This window comes from Molothrus aeneus, chromosome 20 (genome assembly GCF_037042795.1).
Source record: "Molothrus aeneus isolate 106 chromosome 20, BPBGC_Maene_1.0, whole genome shotgun sequence".
Lineage (NCBI taxonomy): Eukaryota > Metazoa > Chordata > Aves > Passeriformes > Icteridae > Molothrus > Molothrus aeneus.
This window is the reverse complement of record NC_089665.1, coordinates 8,036,645-8,063,420: the sequence shown is the minus strand read 5'-3', so window position 1 is coordinate 8,063,420 and position 26,776 is coordinate 8,036,645. Positions and strand designations below refer to the sequence as shown.

At 38.5% G+C, this 26,776-nt stretch overlaps 3 protein-coding genes across 5 annotated transcripts in view; 2 read left to right on the top strand and 1 right to left on the bottom strand.

The window, feature by feature from the left end:
- Nucleotides 1–12,682, top strand: part of LHFPL7 (LHFPL tetraspan subfamily member 7) — a 59,247-nt gene extending 46,565 nt beyond the window's left edge. Inside the window, exon 3 of the mRNA XM_066563653.1 lies at nt 9,522–12,682. Within this exon, the coding sequence (XP_066419750.1) occupies nt 9,522–9,748 (227 nt within the window). The 3' untranslated portion in view covers nt 9,749–12,682. The remainder of the gene's footprint in view (nt 1–9,521) is intronic.
- Nucleotides 12,683–13,174: 492 nt separating this feature from the next.
- Nucleotides 13,175–17,935, bottom strand: SPATA22 (spermatogenesis associated 22). 2 transcript variants are annotated; one of them, XM_066563649.1, is made up of 9 exons: nt 17,661–17,935; nt 16,890–16,982; nt 16,356–16,484; nt 15,583–15,637; nt 15,364–15,459; nt 14,649–14,952; nt 14,197–14,326; nt 13,761–13,858; nt 13,175–13,441 (listed from the first exon to the last, which is right to left on the bottom strand). In XM_066563649.1, exons 1-9 carry the CDS (start codon nt 17,689–17,691, stop codon nt 13,250–13,252), a joined length of 1,128 nt encoding a protein of 375 aa, XP_066419746.1. In that variant the 5' UTR covers nt 17,692–17,935; the 3' UTR covers nt 13,175–13,249. The 2 variants fall into 2 exon arrangements, with proteins under 2 accessions (XP_066419746.1, XP_066419747.1); XM_066563650.1 differs by having other exon boundaries at nt 16,890–16,979.
- A 1,193-nt stretch (nt 17,936–19,128) lies between these two features.
- ASPA (aspartoacylase) lies at nt 19,129–26,332 on the top strand. 2 transcript variants are annotated; one of them, XM_066563652.1, is made up of 7 exons: nt 19,129–19,201; nt 19,810–20,057; nt 21,896–22,091; nt 23,250–23,343; nt 23,744–23,851; nt 24,414–24,523; nt 25,056–26,332. In XM_066563652.1, the coding sequence occupies exons 2-7, from the start codon at nt 19,831–19,833 to the stop codon at nt 25,266–25,268; spliced, it is 948 nt and encodes a 315-aa protein (XP_066419749.1). In that variant the 5' UTR covers nt 19,129–19,201; nt 19,810–19,830; the 3' UTR covers nt 25,269–26,332. The 2 variants fall into 2 exon arrangements, with proteins under 2 accessions (XP_066419749.1, XP_066419748.1); XM_066563651.1 differs by lacking the exon at nt 19,129–19,201 and having other exon boundaries at nt 19,731–20,057.
- Nucleotides 26,333–26,776: the final 444 nt, after the last annotated feature.

The window sequence follows — 26,776 nt, the reverse complement described above, 5'->3', positions numbered from 1 at the left end:
ACAAAGACATTCAATTTTCCTCATAGTTTATTTATGAATTCTGAATTTCATGGGCCAAATTTATTAACTAAGTTATTCTGTCAAGAAATATAAATGATGATCATTTGTTAGCTGCACCTCTTGAATAACTGTATCAAAGTGTAATAAAATTATTGAGGGGATTTATTAACCTGATGAAGTAACTCATTAAATCCTTCAAAAGCATTAATGAAGGAGGAAGTGTGGGCCTTTTGGTATAATTGGAGATGGGAAATTGTGCAGCTGGGGCAACCTGATAAGAAGGATCAGATATCCCAAAACACTTTCATTTAGCTGGTAATTTGGGACATTTCTATCACTACTCTGGATTTCAACATGATTTTTCTAATCTAGGTAGCTCTGCATCAGAACACAACTATATTTTTTTTTAATTTTATTTTACTACTTTCTTCTAGCAGCTTTGGACTGGATGAAGCTCCTGTGTGAGATGTGGCTGGGGTTCTCTAAGGCTGATGTCTGCTGTTAACTGAGGGTGGCTGGACCAGCACAACCAGCCCAGGGCAGTTCTGACCACAGGTTTTAAGAGGACATTATTCAAAGTTGCTGTGTAAGACGTGGCTAAAGAGCACAGGGGTCAAACAAGGCTGAAGTCAAGACATCAGCTGTGCTGATTCATTTGCACAAACAGCCACCAGTGACAGCAAACCCTGCTCAGGGCTGGATATTAAAGCTGGATATTAGAAAGAGGGTGGGAGAGAAAGGATCAGAGTGCATTGAGCATCTGAGGATCACCTGCTGCATTTCCAGGCAGCTTTCAGTCAAGTAGCAGTTGCTATCCCATTTTCCATCTGCAGAGAGCATCTGGTTCAAGGCAGAGCTGACTCCATTTATAATGTTTTTAAAACCCCTGCACTGTTCCAGTGTGCAGCAGTAAAGACCTTCCAAGCACTCAGGGAGCATCACTGCTGGAGGTGCTGCTCTAACCCACTTCAGCAGGACAGGACTGCCTGCAGCTACAGCTGTGTGGCACCTGGGCTGGGAGAGAGGAGCTCTGGAGCAGACAATTATTTCCAACACTACTCCTGGTGTGGCTGATTTATGGTGGGCTGGAATCAGCAGCATGAAATGAGGGCTGTTACAGAGCTGTTCTTTATGATCAGGTGGTAGCACGTGAGCTTCTGCTGACTGATGACATTCACAGGACTAGGACATCTGAGAAACAGAAAGCTCTGCTTTCAACCCCCTGTCAAGCAGTTTTTATGAGGAGATTTGAAAACATGCAATTTGTGTCTTCCTGGTAGTTCCTGTGCCCTGGGAAAACTGCAGCTGGTCTTTGTAGCTTAAATCAATTAGGAGAAGGATGTAGGATGTCTTTTTTGTTTTAGGCATGTATTTTTCATGGTTGCATTCCAGATAAAGCACTGTTGTGTCAGGGATTCTAATCACCTTTCAGCCATATATGTAAAATACATGTCTCTGAAAGAGGTAATGAATGTGATATCCCTGAGGCTTGGAGGCTGCTGGGATGTGAAGTGCAGCTGTAATGAAGGGAGACGTGGGCATTATTCTGAGACCTCCCACCACCACTGCCTTGGCTGCCAGTGTGCAAGATGAGGTAGAGAATGGGCAAAGTCAAAATAAATTCACTGTACAACATTTTACAGTAAAGTCACCTCTGGTGGAAGGCTGGTATTTAATGGCCACCAGCTTCATTATAAATCTGTTTTCATCAGCGTCTGCTCTGCTTAAATTGTGAGTCTTGGGAGAGGTGAAAAGATTGATTTAAAACAGACCTGTGGGCTGAGCAGGTGGGGAGGAGAAGGGAGCAAATGTGTCATGTGGAATCATGACATTTCAGGTGATCTACACATCACTGCCTGTCTTTTGGACCTCAGCCCCTGCTCTAAATAGCTATTTAAGAGCTTGGATTTGACAGGCAGAGCAGGAGCCAAGACCTGCTGCAGGCTGGGCAGCATCTCCCCTTCCCAGGTGAGCTGGCTCCAAAGCAAAGACAAATAAATGTGGCTGTTCCCTCACTCCCTGCAGCTGCAGAAGGCTCGTGGAAGGCTTTCCACTAATGCTTTTCTCACATGAAAGAGAATTTTGGACCCAGGCTGACATTGCTTCTTTTGCTAGGGAATGCATCAGATGGTAGGTGGAAGCTGCTCTTGTTCTCAGCCAAAAGATCACAAGAAAAAGCATTAATTTAAATTTTCAGTCATCAGTTTCATTCCTTGCTCATGCTGAAGAACATAGCAGTTTTGGCAAGGATAGGTTAATTAAGAAGAGAAGCAAAGCGTTTGCCACCCTGATTTCTATTTGTAGAAATGTGCATTGCTTAGAAAATGTGTACCATGTTATGTTTACCTAAAATAGAACAACTGAAATATGCACTTTTTATTAGCACTTCTTGACTGTTGAATAAAATGTGACACAAAGATAAGGGAACACAGGCACATTACAGGCATGATACATTCTGAACATGCTGCTCTCAGCTAAAGAATCCAACACTTAAATATGTCAATATTACATTATTAGTCTGCTTCTGTGTTGGCTGTTCTGAGAGAGATGAAGTGAGCATGACTTAAATAATTTCCAAAAAAAAAAAAAAATAGAAAATCTATGTAATTATTGAAGCAGTAGAAAAGAGGAAAATCGCAATGGTTTCCAATCTGACAGTCCCCATTTCTTAGCTCTGTGACTCTTGTAAAATTTCGTGTAACAGGCTGCTATTTTGAGAAACATTAGCTCTTGTCTCTCTTTTACAGTCTGCTAAAGAGGCTGTATTTCTCCTAACCTTGCAGATGACAAAATGGACTCCTTCACCATAGTCCACACAGTGCTAGATCATTTCAGGCTTTTCGAGTCAATGACATGCAGCTCTATAACTGTATGATTAGGCCCATAGATTACCAGATTACAGCTATAAATCTTCACCACAGCTACCACTCACTTGGCAGAAATAGTCAAGTTTCATCATTTGTTCTCATGTAGAAAACAAGCTGTGAAATGCAGCCTCAAAGGTCACCAGGATGGCATTTCCTTTTGTGGCCCTTAATAAACTTGCAGCTAATGCAGTAATTACCAAGCCAAATCACCTCTGTGATGGCTTCAGAGAATTTCTTTTTCAAAGTCTGGATTGTCAGATTCCACTCCCTTCAGTTAATAAGTAAGATAGATTCAGCTATCCCTACAATTGTTAGGCATTTCTGAAATGTCTGAAAAGGCTACTTGTAGAATGAGGGAGTTGTGCCCACAGAACCTGAGTGGAGTATTTTAGTGGCACCAAAAGTATTTGTGTAAAAAAGGTGCATGGACACCCTTATTTCAGTGCTAGCTTTATTTAAAATAATGTGTTCCTACTCTACCTCAGCTAAATCCAAATAAACTGAATTGGAAAACATTGCCCAGCTTTTGATATACACATATTTCCCCATAATTTTGCATGAATGTAAATACATAAAAATACAAGCTACTATATCTGATGCAGCTCCTTAGTTTGTGAGTTGGAGTCCCAGACTCAGCATTTCCTTGAACACAGAGTTTGGAGACATTGTACAAACGAGCCCATTCCCTTTGTTAGCTACAAAGGGCTTTGACAAGCTCCACAGCTCTTGCTATAACTGCATTTATATTACAGCTGCTAAGTGCTAACTTGTGAGTTGCACCATTTAGAAAAGCCAGAAAAGGAACTGCTATAATCTACTCCTTTGGCACCAGTCCAGCACTGATAGAAGCTCCTCAAATCACAACATGTTTGACTGAAATGATGCCATTGGAATCATTCTTTACAAAGAAGAGCTAAAGTGTGATATGTTAGAAGTGGCTGGGCCATTATTAGGAGTTCCAGCTCTTTATTCAGTTACAAAGGAAGGCAGCTACATCTTTACACCAAGTATATGGGCATTATTATCCCCTTTTCCTGCTCTTCCTTTTGGTTTCCTTGGAGGGAATAATTGCTAGGGCTGCTTCCCAGAGTTTGAACTCCAGGTACCTGACATGCACCTGCCAGGAGTTCAGCAGAGCAGAATGGCATTTAACAGTGTCCCTGTTTGCCTCACCCTCCAAAGTTCAGCTGTTATAACAGGAGGATTTTAGTCTGGTTTCTTTTATCTTGAGAGGTCACTTCCCTGTTTGTTTTATTTATATGTAATAGGCATTTAAAATGATGCCTGCTGATTTTAGATATATTTCAGCTCTCCCCAAATTACTCTGGGTAATTCCTCCTTCCCTGAAGTTGTCAAAATGAAATCACTGATTTTCAGATAAGCCTAGAATTCCATCTTGTTTCTATTTGTACGCTGATGTGCGGCTATTACCGACAAAAAACCTTGGATCTTACTTAGCACTGTCTTCAAGGGATAGATATGGAAAAGAAATATAGGCACCTCCTTTTTGTACAAGAGAATTTATCCAAAATACCCCAAATGTAGAAACCCTTCAGGCATGCTACCAAAATATTTGATTGTGAAGAGGCTGGGAAGGATGGAGTGCAGTTCAGGCAGGGCAGCAGGACAAGAGGTGATTTTTTGAAGATGTCTGGCTGTGTTTGGCTGCCAGGTTTTCCCTGTTACCTGTGTCTCTGCTTGGTGTTAAGCTGTCTGTGGCTTTGGATCAGCACCTGCTTTCTCATTTAAGATCATGTAAGTAATGAAAAGCTGGCAAGTAGCTAATAAAATTATCAGGTGAATAAAATGGATGAACCTGAGAGGAAATGTGTTATTCCAAGTCACCTGATTGTGCATAAGAAGACCTGCCAGGTTTAATAAGGGAGGTAATGGATTATATGTAAGAGGAAACTTCTTGATGAGATGAGTGAAAATTGCTTTGGTAGATTAAGCTCTGTCAATAAAAATCTTCCAAGAAGACACAAGACTGTGACAATGTGTAATAGGGTTGGAATAATACCCTGGCTTGCCTATGATTCAACCCTAATTCCAATGATTATCTGATATGTCCCACAAGCTTGCAATTAATCCATCATTGTCATAAGTATCAGGAATATAATACACTCCTAAAGTAAGCAAATTAAATTTTTAAGACACACTAATCTTCTTACAGCAGGTAATTTCAGGAAGAGAATTCATGCACACAGCATATTTCCCTACTACACATCACAAAAACATATGAACAACACAACAAAATAAACCAGGTGTTTTTGTTCTCCATCTTTGTGAGCCACCTTTGGATTTCCATCCATTTCAACATTAGTATGGAAGATAAACATAAGCTTAGTCCAGTTTAAACATTCCTGCTTCACAATACAGAAAACGATTCAATTATTGTGTTTCAGATGCTGGACACTCCATCAGTCTTGCCAAAAGAAGGGGAATGGGAACAGCCTTTTTTTGTCCTGGTATCTGAGAGTGTTGTACATTGGTGCCCTCTGCACACACTCCAGAGAACTGCATTGCTTTGCTTTGGTTTAAAATCAACTTGAAAATGGTGTGAGAGATTTAAATAATTAAACACTTGTACAGGGGCTTAATGAAATGAATAAACCATTGCAATGACAAAGAGTTATATATTATTAATTTCAAAATAGCAGAAAATGCTATTTTTCCAAACTAGAAGTGTCATTGATTCTGTATTTTCACCAACAATTTACAGTTTTTTCCTACAAAAAGCCCTGTTTTCACTAAAGAGAAGTGTCCTCCTTTCAAATAATATCTTATTCCTATTAAAGTTATTTAGAAAGCAACCAATTCAGAAACCTACTTTTTAAAAACAAAACGAGGCTTTGGTGGCAAACCTTTCAGAGGAGAAAATGCCATTTACCATCTGGCTGTAGGACACCAGGGAAGCAAAGAGGATGAGACTGTAACTGTTTGGGATTGGAAAGTAGAAATAAAATACGACTTACTGTTGAACCAATGTGCTTGGCCTTGCCTCTGGGCTGCCATCAGCAGTGGCTGTGAGTTACTGCAGGGGGCTCAGGTGGGGAGAACCCAGCAATAACAAACACCTGTGTGGCACATAATAAAACAAAACAAAAAAAGGAGCACTTTCTAACCAGACTTGACAGCTGATGGGAGATTAATCAAATTATCAAAGCTCGTTAAAAAAGAATTCAACTATACATTTTACCAGCAAGTCCTCTCACACCCCAGAGGTACCGTGCTGCAGAACAGACCCCAATATGTTGTGTGGCCTCATCACCTCGTGTGACAGCGGGATTACAGCACACAGAACGGTGAGATGCACTCGCTGCTGCGTTCTGACACCTTTGAAAGTGATGTTTGTTGTTGGAAAGCCGTGCAGAGGCGTGAGTGTTACACGAGGAGCCTAAATGGAGCCCCACTGCTCCTTTGTGCGCTGTCCCAGCTCGCTGTGCCGCTGACAGGCAGCACCATTAAGCCGTCATTAGCACCACGCCTGAAAGCTCCGCTTCTGCGGGTAATAACGGGGCTATTCAATATTTGGAGCCTTTGTAAGAAAGAGGGCACCTAAATGAGAATAATGAGGTCATTCTATGACATGCCTGAGGACATGAAACCACGGGTAAGTTTTTAGCCCGTTTGATATGTGAGTATATACGTTCAGCTGTGACAGATTATTTCTAGCCTTGGAAAAAAATAAAGCTGCTTCCATTAAATCACACCACGCAACATCAGCACCAAGTGGTAATCAAAACACTGGAAAACACAGCCTTCAAAACAATTCTGTGTAACCCAATCAAAAAGAAAACATATATGGAACAGATATGTGAAACAGAGCAAGGGGTTGAGACAGTGTCAGAAAAACAGTGAAATTTAACAGTTAGGAAAGGATTTTATCGCTGAAAGGATTGTTTCCAATTCTGCTTTTTTTTTTTTTTTTCATCGAATGAGATGCTATTTTGGCTTTGAAAAGATGAACAAACTGAAATTTTAATTTTAGACCTGCTTCTTGCTTAGAGCAGTGACTGTTTCTTGTAAAATTGGCTCAATTTCCCAACATTTCACAGAAGGTTTTGCACCCTTCAAGGGGCTATTTCAGGATTCCTGGTGCAGTGGAGCAGCCTGGGTTGCAGGGGGGCTGTGCTGGGCACCTCCTGTGCACCACAGGCTCTTGGGCAGCCCCTGTTCCACATCCCAGCTGTGAACCTACAACTGCACAGGTCCAGGTTTAACAGGGTTTAGTTCATGATTTAACACTCTTGTAAATAGCAATAGGAAAAATCTCCCCTTCTTTTGAGTTATTTCCCATATTTCTGCCTCCAGAGGAGGTGTTCTGGAATTTTCCTGGGTGTGCAAGAGTGGCATGTGGCTCTCAGCTGTGCTGGCCCCTCAGCTCATTTTGGAAAGCTCAGTGACCTTTACTTAACAAAATGACAGAATCATGGAATAGTTTGGGTTGGAAGCAACCTGTAAATGTTCTCCTGGAGCAAACAGGGATGTCTTCAACAAGATAAGATTGCTTAGAACCCTGTCCAACCTGAGCTTGGGTGCTTCCAGGGATGGGGCATCCACCACCTCTCTGGGCAGCCCGTGCTGGTGTTTTACCACACTCATCATGAAAGATTTTTTCCTTCTATCTACTCTGAGTCCACCCTGTTTTAATTTAAAACTATCACCCCTTGTCCTTGTCTGGTTTGGCCTCATTTTAACAGTATTTTCATTTTCTGTTGTTTTTAGGGGTGTCACACATGAGCAGTTAGGGAGATCTGCATAACACAAGTTCTGTGTATTCAGGTCCAGCGTGGCTGGTGCCTGGCAGGCCCCAAAAGCAGGGACACAGCTGCTGAAATCTCAGCTCCAGCAGCTCCCCCTGCCCTGGGGCAGCTGCTGGAGGATCAGGAATTGTGAGCCTGGCTCAGGATGCTGCCTGTGCTGGGAAGGACTTTTCCCTTACTGGCTCTTGCAGCAGCACCTTGCACCCACCTTGTGTGGGGAGGTGGAAAGAGGAAAAGGCCACAGCAACCACTGCAAAATTCTTCCTGAGGTTTAAAGGAAGGAGGGTGGCTGCTGGAGCAGGTGAAACACTTGGTGCTCAGAGAGTTCCCCCTCTTAGCAGGCAGCTCCTCTTTGTACCCATATGTGAGATACCCAGAGGGAAACAAGACTTTGCTGCTGCTCCACTTTCTCTCCTTTTAATTTCCATTTTCTTCACCTTACTGTTTTCTACAAGGGATTAACTCAGCAGTTCCATTTGGACCAGAAGAAAAGGTTTAATTCAAATTATTCAGGGACTCGACAGGCTGTGTATTAGACTTTTGGACTTCATCTAGCCCCCAGCTAATTAAAGTGTTTTTTAATTTAAAAAGATTAATGAGTGATTGCCCTTTTTTAGTGGATACTTTTAAGATTAAGCTTCTCCAATATTATAATTGGAGTAATATGCACATGCCCTACCTGAAAGGCAATCACAAACACAGAGAATAGCACACAGTGTTTGTTTTATACTCCTAATGTTTCATTAGATGTTTGCTGGTTATGAATTATCTATCAGCTCAAACATAACTGTTAATTCTGGCTGCTTCTTGAATCACTTCCCTGAATTTGAACAGAACACCGCCCTGGAAAAAGAGGAAGAGAGGAAAAGGGACTGCTCCATGGTATCTTTTTAGTACATAAAATAAAGCCTTTTAAAATGGAGATTTTAAATAAAGTGGTTATTGATTAGCAGAAGGGATAAGAGAAGAAAATGTGGTTTCTCAGGGCTGTCTCAAACAAAAGCAGGTGTAACCCCTCTCACCAGCCTGGCTCAGCCCCTCTCCTTTCCAAGCTGGGCAGAATCAGGTGCCAAGAGTTGTTCCTGGGGGATTGTCCTGTATCTTTATCTTATTCATGAGTTATACCTTGGGCAGTCTTATTTTTAAAGTTGGAAAAGTGGTTCTGCTGTTGATTCTATATATAAATTGATATTTGAACATGACATGGGTTCCTTAAAGACTAAAATCTGTGAAGTTCTATTAAAAGCCAGTGGATAATGCAGGGTTATTGCAGGAGGCAAGCCTGGCTTTCCAATGTCAAGAGACATAAAAAAATAAATATAAAGAAGATAGATGGTGTTGGTTTTCATCAGTTGTTCAAATGCAGGATGTTTTAAACAACTTGAGTCGGTACTAATGAGTCTCACATTACCAGAACCTCACCAGCAGAATCTAAAAAATTGTATTTGAACTCTTTCATTGAAAGTTTCCATTTGGCAGAACAAAGTAATTGTTTGTCTCAAGCACAAAAATGCTGCTGAGAAGAAAGTGAAGCTGGTTTGGAATCTGCCAACTTAGGAATTCTTCTCCTCTGGATTCCATTCTATCTGAACCACCTTACTTTTTACATGGCTACATAATCTGGATCACAGCGTTTCTGAAGTTATTTAATGGCAAGAGTTCTCATGAAAAAAGTCCCAACTTGCAGCCTTGTCACACCACTGCTGTTCACAAGAGGTAATTATGAAAAGGAGGAGAATCTGCCAATCACAAGGGGGTTTTATAAGCTATGCCTTTTCCCATTGATTTTAATATAATATATATTTGCCTTTCTAAAATTAGGATTCCTTTTATCCAAAGGAATTAATGCTTGATAATAACTGGTGTGATTTTTTTTTCTCCTCTCTAGTGTTCATAATGGCTTCTGGGCTTTTGGTTTACCCTTTTGGTTTCAACTCTGCTACTGTGAAGAGATTCTGTGAGAACTCAGACATCTACTATGCAGGAGACTGCCAGATTGGATGGGGGTACATGCTGGCAATTGTTGGGGTCATGTTGTCTGTCTTTTTACCATTCTTTGCAAAATATGCACCAAAAGAGCACATATCTCCAACTCCAATACCTACTATTTTATAGTATTTGATTACTGTTTAAGAACAGAACATTCCTGTCTACACTAATGGGCAGAAATTCTTGAAGCACTTCCAGTTGGCTGTGTTGCTAAAGAGAGGAGAGGAGATGGGGAAGAGAAGGTCAGATTGACAAAGACCAAAAGTGCATTGAAAGTCTTCCGTAAGCAGGAGCAGCGAACGCTCTGGAATTGAAATAGGATTAATCAGCAGCTTTACACTGCTCTAAACAGATCATGGCATACTGCCTTAGACAAAAAAGAATCAGTTTATCCTCAAAACATCTGTCTACCTCCCAGTTTCTTTTGTGTCTCAAATTTGTGAGTTTTAAAAGCTTCAATTCACTTCTGATATATTGTGAAATGTCAGAACTTTTATGAACCCAGTAACTTTAAAATCAATAATGATATTTTGTTACAATTACTTTGATTAGTGAAAAAGCACCTACGAGTAGCCACAGCCTAAAATTAGGATTGATAGCTAAAAATCTGTATACAAGAAAAGTTTCTTTTTAATCTATGTATATTAGCAGCACCTGCATATTGTAAATTCTGGGCACAGCTTTTACTTCTGCTCTAATTGCCAAGATATAGAGACATCTCCATGAAGTCTTGGGTAAAATTGAAATTTCTTTTTTTTTCTGAGAACTTCAACTACTTCCAAAGGCTTCATGATGATTTAATACTTTAACAACAGGAAAAAAAAATCCCTAAGAATTTGTTCTCAATATTTCTTAAATTATGATTCTAACTGGACTTTAACAAAATGTTTTGAATTATGACAGCTATAGACTTTGGGTTTTGTTGTTTAAGGCTGAAAAAAAAAATCTCTGTTTACAAAAATGTCTGTGCCCAATGGCCCTTATCTGCAGTGATAATACAAGGCAGAATGAACTAATTCCAGTATTTCCATTGCAATTGAGAGTCCAGATTGTAAAACAAAAAAGTGAAGTGAAATGCTATTGAACATGACCAGCAAAAATCTGATGCTGTGTCAGAAGTACCAATGGCCATATTTCATTAGTCTGTATGGAAATTTTGTGAGGTCTGATTGCCACAATAGCACTGAATTCATTATTATCAAGCTTTGAAATAAGTGCACTTGATTGCCTTAAGCAAAAGAAACATTGGGTTCTAATCTCACACCACTGTTGTGTTTTTTTCATTTAAAATAAAATTTTAATTCTAATTCTATTCTCATCTTTTATTTTCTATTATTTATTAAAAAGAAAAATCACATAGATTATATTTAATTCAGAGGTGTACTTCTTAGTTTTGTATTTTGGCACAAACCAGGTGATCAAATTTATTATTCTTCACTTAGCTGAGTCCAACTGATTCCTGAATTTTTATTTTTTTTAATGGAAGGTGTACATGAAGGGACAGACAGAGACATGTTGAGGATGTATAAGAAAATGCAAACAGAACAATCACTGTGTTATTTTAATACACATCAAAGACTTCTGCAGTCTTGTTTACATTCCTCCCCCTTCTAAACTTCAATGGAACATTGCATTGTTTTCCAAAATAATTGTCCTGTTCTTACATTTCCATGCACTCCAAAAGCAATTTCTGCACATAAACTTAGCAAGTTCTTTGAAAATGCAGATTCCAATGCAGGATTAAGTATACTGAGAAAGAGAGCATGAGTGCTCTGCACCTTTGCTCACAGGGACTGAGAAATTAAATCTTCACATATTTAACAAAATAGGCTGAAGGAATGCCCTAAAGTAAGAAGAATAAATTTCAGTCACTTCTGTATATTAATGTGCTTTTCAGTGATGTCTTACACTTTTTTTTAATGAATGGCTGAGATTGATAATTTCCATGTGAGAGTCAGAAAAGTGAGGAATAACAAACAACATGCAAAAAGAAAAGAATCACCACATAGTAGAAAGACAGAGATGCAGGCTTTTCTTTCCTAACCAACCTGTGCCTTTACACTAGAACCATTATACAAGACAGGATCAATATGGTCAAGAAAAAAAATCACCCAACAACTGAAAAATGTTGAGTAGTGTGTATAAACTGTATTGAGTAGGGTTTTTCTGTTTTGTGTAATGTTTACGACTGTTCACTTAATGTTTCACTAGAAAAAGTGATTTGTTAGTGTCAAATAGAAACTTCTTTTGCAAAGATCTAAACACTTCCTGAAAAGAAAAATGAATTTAGATTTTTATTAACAGCCATAACATACCTAGTAGACAAAAGGACCTACTCCTGTCATCACTTGTTAACCTAAGTTTCACATGTGCAAAACTGGAAGCATCAATCACATAACTGGAAGCAGTTTTAAATTACTGTTACAGCAGAGTCCCCCAATTCACAACACTGCTGTACCAAATCCTTTACTTCTTAAAGCTCAACTTCAATCATCAACCTCTGCATCCTGCAAAATTCTGCACCTTTTATGAGTCAAGCTAATGCTTCCATTAGGAGCTTCCTTTAACATTTTATAACATTTTTATAATATTTAAATAAATCAAACACGTGTACATGACCTCTACAACTGGCAAAACCCTCCTTGAGGCATCCATGCTCTGAGCCCACCTGACAGTGCAGGTGTGGTGATAATTCCAGTGATCCTTGCAGCAGTTGGTAAAGCACATCCTTTAGATCTCACCTGCTGCTGGCAATGCCTGTGCTCACACTGACAGATCACTTTTTTCAATAAAGACTGTTTGCACGTTAAACTGTGTAAAAGCGTTTTCCTGTTACAATTTGCTGGACCAGGTTCAAGTTTTATTCTAAATATATAATTTTTTAAGTGTAACTAAAAGCTGTATTTTCCATTACTGTGTTTCTGAGTTGACTAGCTGGCTCCTTTTTAGAATATTAACTGTTTTCTGTATTTGACTTGTTGGATACAATATTTCAATTATTTTAAATGTGAAATTTCCAATTGCCAACACTGTATAATAAAATAATTTTAAAAATCCCCAGACTGTTTGCTATTTTCTTGACAACTCTTTTGTTTTGCAATTCCCAAGAGATCTGCTACAAAGCTTCTGAAGTAGGGGAAAAGGAAATAGGAACAGCAGGAATAACCTATGAAAGGTAATGTTTGAAGGCAAAGGCACATAAACATGTACATGGTCCATCTGTCATGAAAGATATTTCCATGGCCAAGGCAAGGAAGTTCTGTGTTCTAATAATTCTTTCCTTTCTACTTCCTCTGTGTCCTTGGGAATCTTCCTACAGCCTCAGGGTCTGTTGTTATTTTATACAGGTATTATACTGATTGTTTATTTTTTTCAAAAGAACATGAATCAGGTAACTCATAAATGGGAACCCAATGAACACAACACAGCATTTGCTGGATAACACAGCACAGTGATATTTATATAACCAGATTTTATACATATATATATATATATATATATATATATATATATATATATATATATATAACCAGATTTTCAGTGGTAGTTTTGGTAAATGTTGTAGCATGTCCAGCCTTTATGGGTAATAATTAGTTAAATCTGGGGTTTGGACAACTATTTTGACTTTTACATTTCATTCATAGTTTTTACATATGCTGTCATCTCAACATCTGCAATTTTAACAAAGTCTTGGAAAGTGTTCTGTTCTTGAGCGGTTGCTGGTCTTACAGAGACGCACTTGAAAATGTTCTTTTTTGCATCATAGGTTCCCATGCACCTGTGCACTCGACCTCTAATGAGTCGTGGAAGCTCCCGGTCCTTCATCAAAGCATAACAAACACATACAACAATTACATCACCTCACACAAGAGCTCTCCACGTGGCTGCTTCTGAGGGCTGCATCAAACAGAAAACCTCTACACCAGCTTTTCTCCTGTTACCAGCTGCTTACAAACTAAACTCAAAATCTCACCTGTTTTTCTGAAACACAAGTCTCAGGATGCCTAAGTAGTAACTATTGCTCTAAATTTGGAACAATGTGATAAAAACATTCAGTCTGCCTTTTGCACTGGGAATTTATGTTTTCTTTGAAAAGGATTGGAGCTAGTGGTGTTATGTGTGGACACAGAATACTCACAATTTCATAAAACACACAAGGCAGGGTCTCCTTTCCATCTCTCAGAAGAAAGTTCTTTGCTCCATATGCTCCAGGTGTGACTGCAGAATCCAGTGTGCCTGCCCCATTAAGCAAAAATTAATCATTCCAAGACTAATTATATTAAAAAATATTGTAAAACTGTATCACTCTACAGAAGATTCCTGCTAAACAGGAAAATTTATTCTTAAAACAAGGAAAGGAAAGAAACACGGTAGAAAAACTTGATGTTGGAGGATGACTGAAGTGTTAATTTTGTACCTGCTTCAGTCACCTTTGAGAGCTGAATGGAAGGGAAATTAGATGGTGTTCATGCCAGCATTTTGTGGGTTTAAGTACTTCAGCTATTGAAAAATTCTGACTTGTTGTTGCCCTAGCATTATGATCAGATTATATTATTATAATCTACAATGCTTACCTAAAACTTCAAACAGCAGTGCAGTCTTATAGGCATACTGGCTCCAGTGCCTCACACTCTGAATGACTGCAGACAGGATTCGCAAAGAATTCTTCTTTATTTTAGTTTTCACTTGAGATGATGGAATTTCCTTTCAGATGAAGACAAAAGCTTAAGTTAGACATACACACTTGCAATTTCAAAGGGCACATAGGCATTTATTTATTATGTTGAATAGGTGATAATTACATTAAAATTAGAGCATTTGTTCAGAATATACAAAAAACTCCCTGCCAGTTTACTGAGGATTTTAGATTATTACAGTATGAAAATCTGAATTCTAAATTTCAAGAAACTCCAGGTTTTACTAAGGCACCTTGGGCTGATGAAAACCTCATCATCTTCCACCAGATTTCTTTCTTTACTCCTTTCTTCATTATGTCTTTCCTATTAACCCTGCCCATAAGTTTTACCTGACTTTTATCTTCTGGGACACAACCAAATTGGTTTTCATTCATTTTATTTTGCTGAGTATTGTAGTTAAATTTATATACTGGACTATGATCCTGCAGACTTCTTGCCACAGTGTTGGGTTTCACTGGCCACTTTCCTTTGGATGTGTCTGTTTTGATGAGCTGGGATGGGTTACGACTGGCAGGATGGTTTTGCTGCTGGACAGTTTTCAAACCGCTTGGAAAGTTCTCAAACTTCTGAGAAGTTCCATTATCAGATCTTGAATTTGCTGTTTTACCTAAAGGAGTATATTCATTTCTGTTCCTGCAATACAACAGTTCAGTATCACAGTAGCTCTTCTGAATACTGAGCTATGTCATTAAAGTATATAAAAGCAATCCATAAATTGTTGATTGAGCTTTAAATATATCCAAACTCACTTGAGTTTACACCAAATTTATCCATGTACAGGGCAGTGATTACACCTGTGCATAAATCTATCTGACTTCAACAGACCTTAAAACCTGCTCAGTTATTGTCCTGCCCTGTCTAACAGATCTTTCCCGACCCAAAATTCACATATTTTCATAACTTTAAAATAAAATAAACAAGGTTTCCTCTGAGAGTGAGATTAAAAGGGTTTCTTTAACTGCTACAGGCATATGGGAAAATGTGAGATGCATTTTCACATAAGAACAAAAAGGAAGGGTAATAGACATTAAAGGCTTCACCAACCTGCAGGCAGACACGTTTTTCCCAGCATTTGCTAAATTAAACTTTGATGCATTTGGTGGTTTCATAAGGGAAGGAGCCATCGGATGTTCTGCTTGGCTTTCAAAGACAAGTTTAAAGAATCAGTGACACAGCAGCAGCTTTATTGTGAGACACACATGGATTGTTCAGGAAACAATTAACAAAATCAAAAAAGCAACAGATAACTTGCTTCTTACATACCCACTGTTTGCTGCTTTCTGCAGTTCATCCACTTCTGGGTTTGCAGCTCCCCAGCCTAATTTTCAAAAGATAAAGGACTGAATGTTGATAAAAATGGAAAAGACTAAAAGGTAGGCTTCCAATTCTGCCCAAAGTCCCACAAACAGGCTCACATAGGAAGGAGGAAGAAAAAAGAAATAAGGGAAATGTGATCCTTTGATATTTTTAACTATAAGACAACTTCTAACAAGTAGGTTGCTTCTCTAGACAATAGTTCAGTTACAAACATTAGACTTATTAGCAACAGAGATTTTATTATAAGAAAACTTTGAAACTTTATTACAAGTAAAACATAATGAGAGCACTAAAAGCAGAGCTCTGCACCGTTCTTTCCAAGCCCAATCTGAAGAACAGAAGTTCCTTTCTCAACTACAAGAAAGACATGTTACAAATGTTTCTTCTTGTAACACAGGACTTGAATGTTGATTGAAATCAACTGAAAACAAAAGGTCAGTTTCAAGAGACTCCATTTAAATGCCAGTGCTACTTCATTCTCCATCACACAATGAGTGAAACTCCCTCTAGGCAAGAATATAAAAAGCTCAATTGTACAGAGGAGAAAGAAATTTCCTGGAGGACAATTTTTACATAATGAACTTTTCAGAAATAGATATAAAGGATGCATATAGTTCTTGATAAAGACAATGTCTGATTTCATAGAATACAATTAGTAAGCTAAGATTTATTTGGATTTAGAGGCAGTAGAAAAAAAATATAAAATATGTCTTATTTACCGAATGATGAAGGAGAGAAGTCATAACTATGAGTCCCAGAACCAGTGCCTGGTTCATTTTTAAGTGGATTTGAAGTGAGGGGCTGTCTAGTTCTTTTTTTCTGATTGAACAGTGGTACAGGCAGACAACCTAAAATTAAAATTTAAGTAATGCTATATTAATAACAAAAGGATACACAACCTATACTTAAAACAAGTAAATAAAATTACTTAATTATTTTACATTACACGTAGGAACTGCATTTAATAAACACATAAAAGGCCCTTCCCTCGCAGAATTTATGTTCCCAACCCTCTGTCCTGCACATAATCCCTTTAATGAAACCTTTCCCTCAGTGACCAGTTCCCTGAATCCATCTAAAATCTCACCCTGTGCTGCAATAAACAGGTAACCCATTCAAGCCCATTCAGGAAATGGGGGTTTAGGGCTAAATACGGAATATCCTGTATGAATACTACATACATAAATGCATTTAATGTGCCTATAAAAGCATAATGAGGTGTGAACAGGAGAGCACGTAAGAAGGGCTGGTACCTGCTGTGCTCCGAGCCGGTGTGTCAGCTAAACTCCTTTTCATTTCTTTGCTGAATCTTAACAGGCAGCAATGTATTGATTTCTCCAAATCTGCTGTATGGAAGTCCGATAAACAAAGCAAAATAATTAATGCTGCAAACACATCCAAATTTCACGTGATTTTATGGCAGTTTCTCTTAACACTGCAGCGCCAGCGCCTGGCATAATTTCAAACACAAGCCCTAAAACACAGAATCAGCTGTAGTGAATTTAGAAGATCCACAGGTGCACGCCTAAGATGTAATCATATTCCAGGCCGTGAGGGAGTGGCGCTGAGGGTCAGGGCCATGTTGAGAGTCAGCGCTTACCCGGCTGAGGGTCAGCCCTGACGGTTCAGCCGTGAGGGACAGAGCTGAGGGTCAGCCCTCAGGGTCAGCCCTGACGGTTCAGCCGTGAGGGACGGAGCTGAGGGTCAGCCCTCAGGGTCAGCCCTGACGGTTCAGCCGTGAGGGACGGAGCTGAAGGTCAGCCCTCAGGGTCAGCCCTGACGGTTCAGCTGTGAGGGACGGAGCTGAGGGTCAGCCCTCAGGGTCAGCCCTCAGGTGAAGCCCTGAGGCGAAGCCCGCCAAAAATAACGGTCACTCGTCCGCGCGCTCGCGCCTCAGGCGGTGCGGAAATGGCGGGAAGGTGAAGCCCCGTTCCCAGCCGCTGAGGGCACGGAGGGCGCGGCCGGGCCCGGCTGGAGACACAAGAACCCTTTAATCACCCCCTCAGTGAGATTTCATTAATTACCCCCGCCGCCGAGGAACCCGTGTAGTGTCATCCTCAGAAAGCCCGGGGTAGGAGCTGAATCTGCAGAAGTGTGTGGACGCAAACGTGGCTGTAAATAAAACTAAAAGCATTCTTCGTTCTGATTGTCTCTTCAGCTTTTACGCATGGTTGGATCCTGCCTAAAATCTGAGTGCTTGGCACGACTGGATCTTGTCCTGTTTTGGTAAACCTTTTCCTTCAGAAGCGCTCCCAAAGATCTGTATGTAGAACATCAAACCAATCCGGATTCTTACTAAACTAAATATCCCACATCCTTTTTCAGAGTGTGAGTATTGGCAAAGCACAGGAATAAGGGATGGGTCCCAGTGTTTAACCCTGAAGAGTGAAAAGTTTCTAAGTGAATTTCCATTCATTCCCAAATTGGCAGGTCCTGGGACACCAGGAGTTAAAGGGTTTGCATGGGAACTCCTTTAAAGGGATAAAAGAAGCTTCCATGGGTTTAGTTCCTAAACTCATGTTTGGAAATTCACTGTCTCTGTCCTAAAAACTCTCTTAGGAGACAAACTTCTTGCATGTTAATTAAGTGCACAGACATCTCTGTGTTTCATTCAGTGCTTTGGAAGGAATTACAACCATTACAATGCCAGCAGGAATAAAAGATAAGCTAAATGTTCCAGCCCCGCATGTTTGCATTTTGCTGTTTACTCTTCAAACTTCTACTGTGTTTAAATTCAACAAACCCAGATTCAGAGTGTGAGTTGTGTTTTTGGGTGTTGTCACTCCCCATTCTGGCACCACCGCTAAAGAGAGACAGGGGTCAAAGGACAGTACACACTGTCCAGTGCTGTAAAACGCAACTTCACTGCTTTGTTTAATAAATTACTCGTTCTGATTAAATATCTGACAGCTCCTAAGTACAGAGTAATACAGTTGAGTATTTAAGCAAACAGTCTCTCTGTATTAACTCACTGTAAGCTTCAGCAAAATCTGAATGTGTGAACCGAAACATAAAGAGCAACTTCTGTAGAAATTATATTCCTGGCAGAACTATTTTAGATAAATCCTGTGCTCAGCTTTTCCTAGACCTACAGTCTGTCAGCCTGGGATATAAAGCCTTTCAGGCACTGGCCAAATATTCTCTCAGTCACTGGAGTATAATCCTAATAAAAAAGAATTGTTCAATAAACATTCTTTATTCTCTTGCAATCGAATATTTGTTATGTTTATATCATGAGTCATATACCAATTGCAAATACTTTTGTTGTTTACAGCAATAAAGCTTATTTTTCTGTTAACGAGTCCTTTTATTCTAAATGTTTTGATTCTCAGGATGGAAGTTACAGCTGGTCTTTGGCTTAAGCTTCAGAAGCCTTTCTGAAGAAAAGTTGCTGACTAAAGTTTTTTGGGGAGGGAACAGAACTATTGTCCCATGGTGGTCTAGATCTGTTTCCTTTTTAATAAAAGACTGCAAAAGTTAGAGGGCTGTCCCTGGCAAAGTTGTTTCAATGTGTTAGAGGTCTGTGTTAGCAGATCCCAAGATAGAACCGGAGCCAGAACTCTGGGTAAGTCAGTCGTGGATAAATTGCACTGTAATTTCAGCTCATGTTCCTTCTAATCACTGTTTGTAGGATTTCTAAAACAAAAAGGCACGATGTGCATTGAGGAACTTAGCTGTTCTTTGGCTTTTTTTCGATGAAAATACTTGATGTTTCAGCATTGTGTGCTGGACTAGAGCCAAGTTATGATTCTTATTTTGCTGATTTTGCTCACTTTAAATCATTCTGCCCTTTTATAATACTTATGTAACTTCAAACATACATGAGAATACCTGTTACACCTATTTGCAGCGCAAAAATGCCTGATATTTAAGTGTAAAAACAGCATTTTCCACTGTTGATTAGCACAGGATTTTCCTATAGATCATGCATTATAAAGACTGCCCAGAGTTAACTTTTGGACTGTGGAACAGTGCCATTAACAGCCTCGGAGATGTTACTAAATACAGAAACTGAAGGGGAGGCTCCTTGGGGAGGGAGGTTGGAAAATCCCGCCTCAAAACTGAGTTGAGAACTGTTGGGAGAAATCCACTCACTTTCTTTTGCGTCTGACCTAACCAGAAGAAAGACTCTCCTACTGGAAAGAATTTTTATTTTTTTTTTTTCCCCTTCAGAGAGAAAAGTTTTCCTCGAGCATGAGCTCCCCGTGTGCCCGGGTGAGCCGGGTCGGGCTCTTCGGGGGCACTCACGGCAATGAATTATCGGGGGTGCTGCTGGTCAGGCACTGGCAGCAGGATGGAGCTGAGATCCAGAGGGCAGGAGTGCAGGTGAAGCCATTCCTCACCAACCCCAGGGCTGTGGAGAGGGGCACCAGGTACATTGACTGTGATCTCAACCGGGTTTTTGACCCCGAGAGCCTTGGGTAAGAGCAGTTGTGCTTTCTGTTGTTCTGCTTTTTCTGGGTTTTAAAATTCTTTCCTGATTAAAATGTTGAACACAAGTTCCCCTACTACTTTAACAGTGCAGTCACATAACTGAAATTACTGACCTTTAACCCAAAAAAAGAACAAATTGCATGTGTTAACAGACTCACTTCTATTGCTGGTACAATCAGTCTCAAACCAACACATGATCTTAAACATAATTTTAAATTAGTATTAGATGAGCTGCATTTGTGTGAATTGGAGTACCACTGTTCTGAGTCAGAGTCATCGTTTCTCATGTCTTGTGCAATTCAGTTTGGGAGCTCTTCTGAATACAATTATATTTCCAAGAAATAGCAGATAAAAGCAATTAAACATGGACATCTGAGTATCTGAAAGAATGGCACAGAAATCAGAGAAGTGTGTTAATTCCAGTTACGTACAGCAAAAGGTGAAAACTTGAAATTAGAAAAAGTTGAAGCTGGAAATAATCTATTCTAAGGTAAAAGCATAGCCAAAAACCTGAATAATTTAACTGACTCGTTACTTTAAAAGAAGTACTGTCTATAATTACTGTAAATAGTAACTGATTTTACATTTTTAATAGGATTTGATGTTTCTGTGCTTTTGAGACATCTATTCCAGAGGTTTACTTTGCTATATAAACCTTCTTAGTGTAGCTGCTCACCAGGTAATTCTGTTTCAGAAAAGTTTTAATGGCAAAGGTGAATATCACAGAAAGGAATACTTACTGAGTATATTTTGCAGGCAGTTATTCTTATCTTACACTTCTTTCCATCTGGCTTTTCATCTTAGAATTTTGTTGTTGATTATTACATCTAAGATAAGCAGATGTTAGCACATAAGTATTGAGGCCATTCTTATAATTGTTTCTTTTGGAAAAACATACAAAAAAAAGGTAGTTTTGTTTGGTTTCAACTGCTTTGAACACAGAACACTTAAAAAAACCACAAGATTAAGACACCTGCAGGTTTCCTTCATATTTAGCTGCTATTTCTCAGTAAATACAACGAATTTGCCTGGTCCTATTTCAGCTCTACTGAGTGTTTGAAGTACCTGCCTCTGGTCCCTTAAGTGTAGAACCTTCAAAATCATAAATTATTTTACAAAATAAGAAAAAGGAGAGTGAAATTTTGATGCTACTGAAAGCAATGGTGTAAATCTCATTAGCTTCAATAAAAAAGTATTAATTAACAGTTTTATGTGAAGAAATGTTGAATTTCAAAGGCAGAGCTAAAGAATAGAGAGGTGGATTATATGATACACAGAGTCTCCTGAAATGACAAGGATTAAAACTTTGGAGGAACAGATTTGAGGTAGCAAAATCTTCACTGAGCTTTAAGAAGGAATAGACTGTGAAAATCTGGTCAGATCATGAGAAGATAAGAAATAAAACCAGTTAGAAAAAGCCTTGAGGGTGATGTCCAAGGCAAAACATCATGGACTGATGTCTGAGTATGGTCTCCAGCAGGAGAGGGATCCAGTCTTGGAAGTGCTCGATGTTGTTGCTAAATTTTTAGTTAGTTTTATGCATAGTGGGAAATTTTGGGATGTAAGGAGAAATATTTTCCAGCCAAACTTTGATTAAATAATTCTAATACCCTTCTGCACAAGACACAGAATAATAAAACAATTACTAGACAGTCATACTTGATTTCTTCAAAAAATTCAGCCAATTTTAAGTCTGGTAATTAAACATGTGATTTCAACTCCAGTCAATTTTGGATTTAAAGTAAAAAGAAAAGGCTAATACATATTTTGTTGACTGTAAAGCCATGGAATGAGCTCACTAATTTCTTTGTGCTGATATTAACAGCAGGCCAGTGGTGGAAGATATTCCATATGAAGTGAGGAGGGCTCAGGAAATCAATCATATATTTGGTCCCAAAGGTAGTGATGATGCCTATGACCTTATTTTTGACCTTCACAACACCACTTCTAACATGGGTGGTACCATTATTCTTGAAAACTCCAGGGATGACTTTACAATTCAAATGGTTCATTATATCAAGGTAAAACTAATTTAAATGAACTATTAAAATACATTATTAGTTGTAATGTTGTATTACTATATAGTATTTTGTAGTTTCTTTAAATATACTATTTTTTCTTCTGCAAAACTGTTTAAAATATTTCATTACTCATAGGATGAATTTTTTTAATCAGAGGCAACTATTAATTTGATTATAATATCAGGTAATTCAGATTTAAACTCATCATATCTTCATGTATTAAAATGAGCATTATTAAGACTAATGGGCAATGAGGAATACTTAGAATAACATCTATGAAAATTAATGCAGTTTAATCTGCTTTCACACTGATCTGTCAGGAACTTGGATAAATTTGGGTTACACATGCTAAATAGTTAAACATTAATTTTATTAAATGAAGAGATGTAACAAATAATGGAAGTAGGTACTGACAATGTTCCCTTATCAGTGATGTGTCTTTAGAAGCTGTTTGATTCTGCTGTTCCTAAAGCTGATAAGTTTTGCTAGAGGTTTGCAGAAGTGATGCTTTAAGCAGAATTTGCTTGAATTCTGGTGGCCTGGACAGTGACTGATGGAATCCAGGTTGGGCCAATGATGTGGGATTTTAATTTTGTTTTTTCCCTTAGAAACAAGGTCTTTTCAAGCACTTTTTTTCTTATCTCATGTATACTTTTTAAATGCTTATAAAAATATATGAAGATCTAAAAAGCTTTTGACAAAAATTATATTAAGAGTAATGGTGGACAGGCATCAAGAAAGAAGCCTCAAGTAGCAAAAATGCCAATTAAGATTAAAACGAGGCTTAATTCACAATCTGTGTTCCCCATAAGAGAACTGGAGTCTAACCCCAAATAAAATAGTTGAAATCTGCTTTATGGTATTTCAGTTCTCCCTTTTGGAACCATGCTGAGGAATTTTTTTTTTCTCTGCTGGCAGTTCCAGACTAGAACTGTGCTCAGTTCTGGTTCAGCAGAGCTGCCTGGCATCACTTAATGGGACAGACACCAACAAACACAGCTTTGTGCATTTTCTAAAGATGTCCTACTTCCTCAAGGGCCCTGAAATAAAGGCAACATATTGAAGACATTGTGTAAATCACTTCTGCATCAGTAATCTTTTGTGGCACAACATTTGAAACCCTTTTGCATGACAAAGGTTTTTAAACCATCTCCACAGAACGCTTTGGCTCCAGAACCTTGTCCTGCTCTGCTGATTGAACATCCCAGCCTGAAATATGCAACAACTCGCTCTGTGGCAAAGCATCCTGTTGGTAAATATCAAAGCTAAAGGCTCTTTCACCCCAGCAGCAATGGTTTGGAAATATGGCTGGTTTCAGGTGTGTTCACAGAGTGCTCTGAGCACCAGGAGCTGCCTGATTGACAATACTTACCAAAATGAAAGGATGTGATTTATCCATTCTTCTGAAGAGCTCTGATTTCCACAATCATTACATAACACAGAACTCCTTAAACTCAATTAACCCACTTTTTGCAGAAAATATTTATAATATATGACAAGGACTTGCTTGCCTTAAAAACCTACATCATTCTGTGCCTTACAATCCCTCTTAAACATTGAACACTGGCCCAGCAGACATTTATTTTTGCTGTGCACGTGATGTGCGATGGTGACATTAAGTGACATTAATCATCTCCCTCATCTCCAAACAGGTGTCGAGGTGGGGCCCCAGCCACAAGGTGTTGCTAGAGCTGATGTTTTGGACAAAATGAGGAAGATTGTCAAACATGGCCTTGATTTTGTGCAACTTTTTAATGAAGGTAATGAGAGGTCACAGCATCCTGTGTCATGTCAGTGGAATATTTTAGGAGAATATTTTTTAAAAATGACACTTTACAGTTAAACGCATAAAAGGTGGGGGGAGAATTAAAAAATTGAAGTCAAGCCTGTGCACTATCTAAAATACACTCTGACAAAAGTGTTTTTAATTATTTCAGAGTATATTTTGTCAGTAGATTGGGGTTTTTTTGAAATAGAAAGAAAATAATACTGTTATGCATGTCAGAATTTCCATTATTGTGCTGGAATAGTAAAGATTAAATACCACAGATATCACACTGTGCTGTGCAACACTAGTAAACAGACCTTTCATTGATTTCCTCATCTACAAAATAGGTCTTTTTACGTGAAAAGTAACATTTCAGTAGCAAATTTAGACTTGAACTTCATATGCCCCAATACATGACTGGGCCATCTTTCTACAATTTGCCTTTGAGGGGACAACTTGATGATTTCAGCCATTCTGCAGAGAATAAATAATGCAATGTTCTTTTTAACAGGCAGTTTTTCATTTTGACATTAAATTACATTTATTCTTTCTAGGCAAAGAATTTCCACCATGCACAATTGAGGTTTTTAAAATAATGGAGAAAGTAGATTATCCCAGGAATAAGAATGGTGAAATTATTGCAATAATTCATCCTAAACTACAGGTACATTCTAGAATAGTTTCCTTTTGTGACATTTTCTACTTATTCCTGTGTTGCTTCTGCTACATTGTTGTATATTTTAGGAATAAATATTTAAAATGCCAATATTGCCAAAGGATTTTATTGAATATTTTAGACCTCCCCTAGGGTTAAGTTCTCTCACTAAGGTCATACATTCATTATTTCAGGAACTGTCTTGGGAATCACTGAATCTAAAATCACTACAAAGAAAAAGATAATAGGACAGTTTATATTTTAAAATAGAAATCTAATTTTTAAGTCTAAAATGAGTGTCTGTTTTCAATTTTCAATCAATAGTGAGCATCTGCAGTTTCCTTCTAGTTCACTTTACCAGTGAATTCTGAAAATGAGGGCCAGACACACAAAATGAGGTATTAAGATTAAACTATTACTTTAAAAGTACTTTAAAAGTTTTGTCATAAACTGCAGAAATTTGCATAATTAGCATTAACTCAAGAATCACATAAAATATACAAAAACCTGAAAGTAAATATATTCTATTTCTTTTCTTAAGGATCAAGACTGGCAGCCACTGAAGAATGGTGATCCTCAATTTTTGACTCTTGATGGAGAAGTAATTCCATATCAAGGGGACTGTACAGTCTATCCAACATTTATTAATGAAGCTGCATATTATGAAAAGAAACAAGCTTTTGTAAAAACAGAGAAAATCAAACTCTCTGCAAAACACCTCAGGTTGTCAGTCTCAGAGCAGGGCACTTCTTAAGAGCTTTTTTCATATAAAAAGTGAATTTCCTTGTGAAGTCCAGGGTCATTCAGTAGTAACTTGTGGGATACATAAATGCAGAATCTAATTTTAAATTGTAATTTAATTAACCTTGCTGAGCACTTTGAGATCTATTGTCATAATGCTGATTATGACTCAGTTTATTGTTCTAATAGACTCCTATAGAGGCAAAGAATTTATAAATATTTTTGTGAAGTTTTTATGAAGAAGCTCATCCACAGTACTACATTACATACAAAGTTTACAGCTTTTCTACTTCATAACCCCAAACCTCAATAACCAACACTTTTTACAATGTGTTAATCTTTTAAATTAATTCCTCAGGTAAACACAGAAAATGTGAGGCAAAGGAGAAGCTAGGCAGAGAGAAACAGGGGGAGGGTGTGTATAATAAATGATATTATCTGCATATGTGACTGACCCCCACTGTGCTGAAGTGGAAGCCTTGGGGTTTATTTGGTTTTTGTACTTACAAACATAAAAATAAGCTAAAAACAGGGTTTCAGAGAAATATACTCTAAAAAGCTTCACATTTCACTTTAGTGTATTTCACAATGAATTCAAGCTGCTTCTGATTTAAGGCAAGATTTAGACTGTTATTCTGGTTTTGATGAAGAGCAGTGCATAAACCATACCTGAGTATTCCAGAATGGAAAATAAGAATAATTCCATATGGGGAGACTTGTTCTATATCTGTAGAGACAAAGCCTGTCATAACGTCTTAAAAAGAGAAAAAAATGGGGGTTTAATTAATTTTCTAAAGTTGTTTTTTACATATTTGAGAAGTTGGTAATAAACATTAAGAATTTTGCATAAGGACACATTAATTATTTACTGAAAGATTAATTATCCAGATAACTCCTATATTCTACCTTTGAAAAGTGATGTCACCCTCATTTACTATTAAATTTAATATTATTTTTTCCTTGCCTTTGTGTAACTCCTATGGCAATAAAATAAAAAAAAAGCAGAGGACAGAATGTTGATTGAATGACAAGTTTTATTTCCTTAATTTAAATAAACATGGTATAAAAAGCACAGAATTACCTGCTCTAGCCATTGTTCAGAGTATCTGGAGACAGCACATGGTGGATGTGAAGTGGCCAAGCTGTGTGGCCATACGAGGAGGGATTTTAGGAGCAGCCCCCAGCTGGTTCCTGAGTTCACCCACAGGTTTTGTGCCTGGGAGGGGCACAGCATATTCTTGTAGGGATTTTTGTGTTTCTTGTGGGGATTTTTGTGCTTTTTTCACAGCCCAGAGCAGCCTCAGCACGGTGCAGAGGCCTCGTTGTGTTTCCAGAGGCCTCACGGCCCAGCCAGGTTCCTGAGTGTGTGTGAAGAGGTATTTTTTTTTTTTTCCCTTTGTACAAAAACTGGCACAGAAAGGATCCAAGCAGAGCAGTCCTGAGGCAATGTCCTTCCTTGGCAGCCGTGGTGCAAAATCAACAATCCAAGATTCTGAGACCGCAGGAACTTTTCTTCTCACC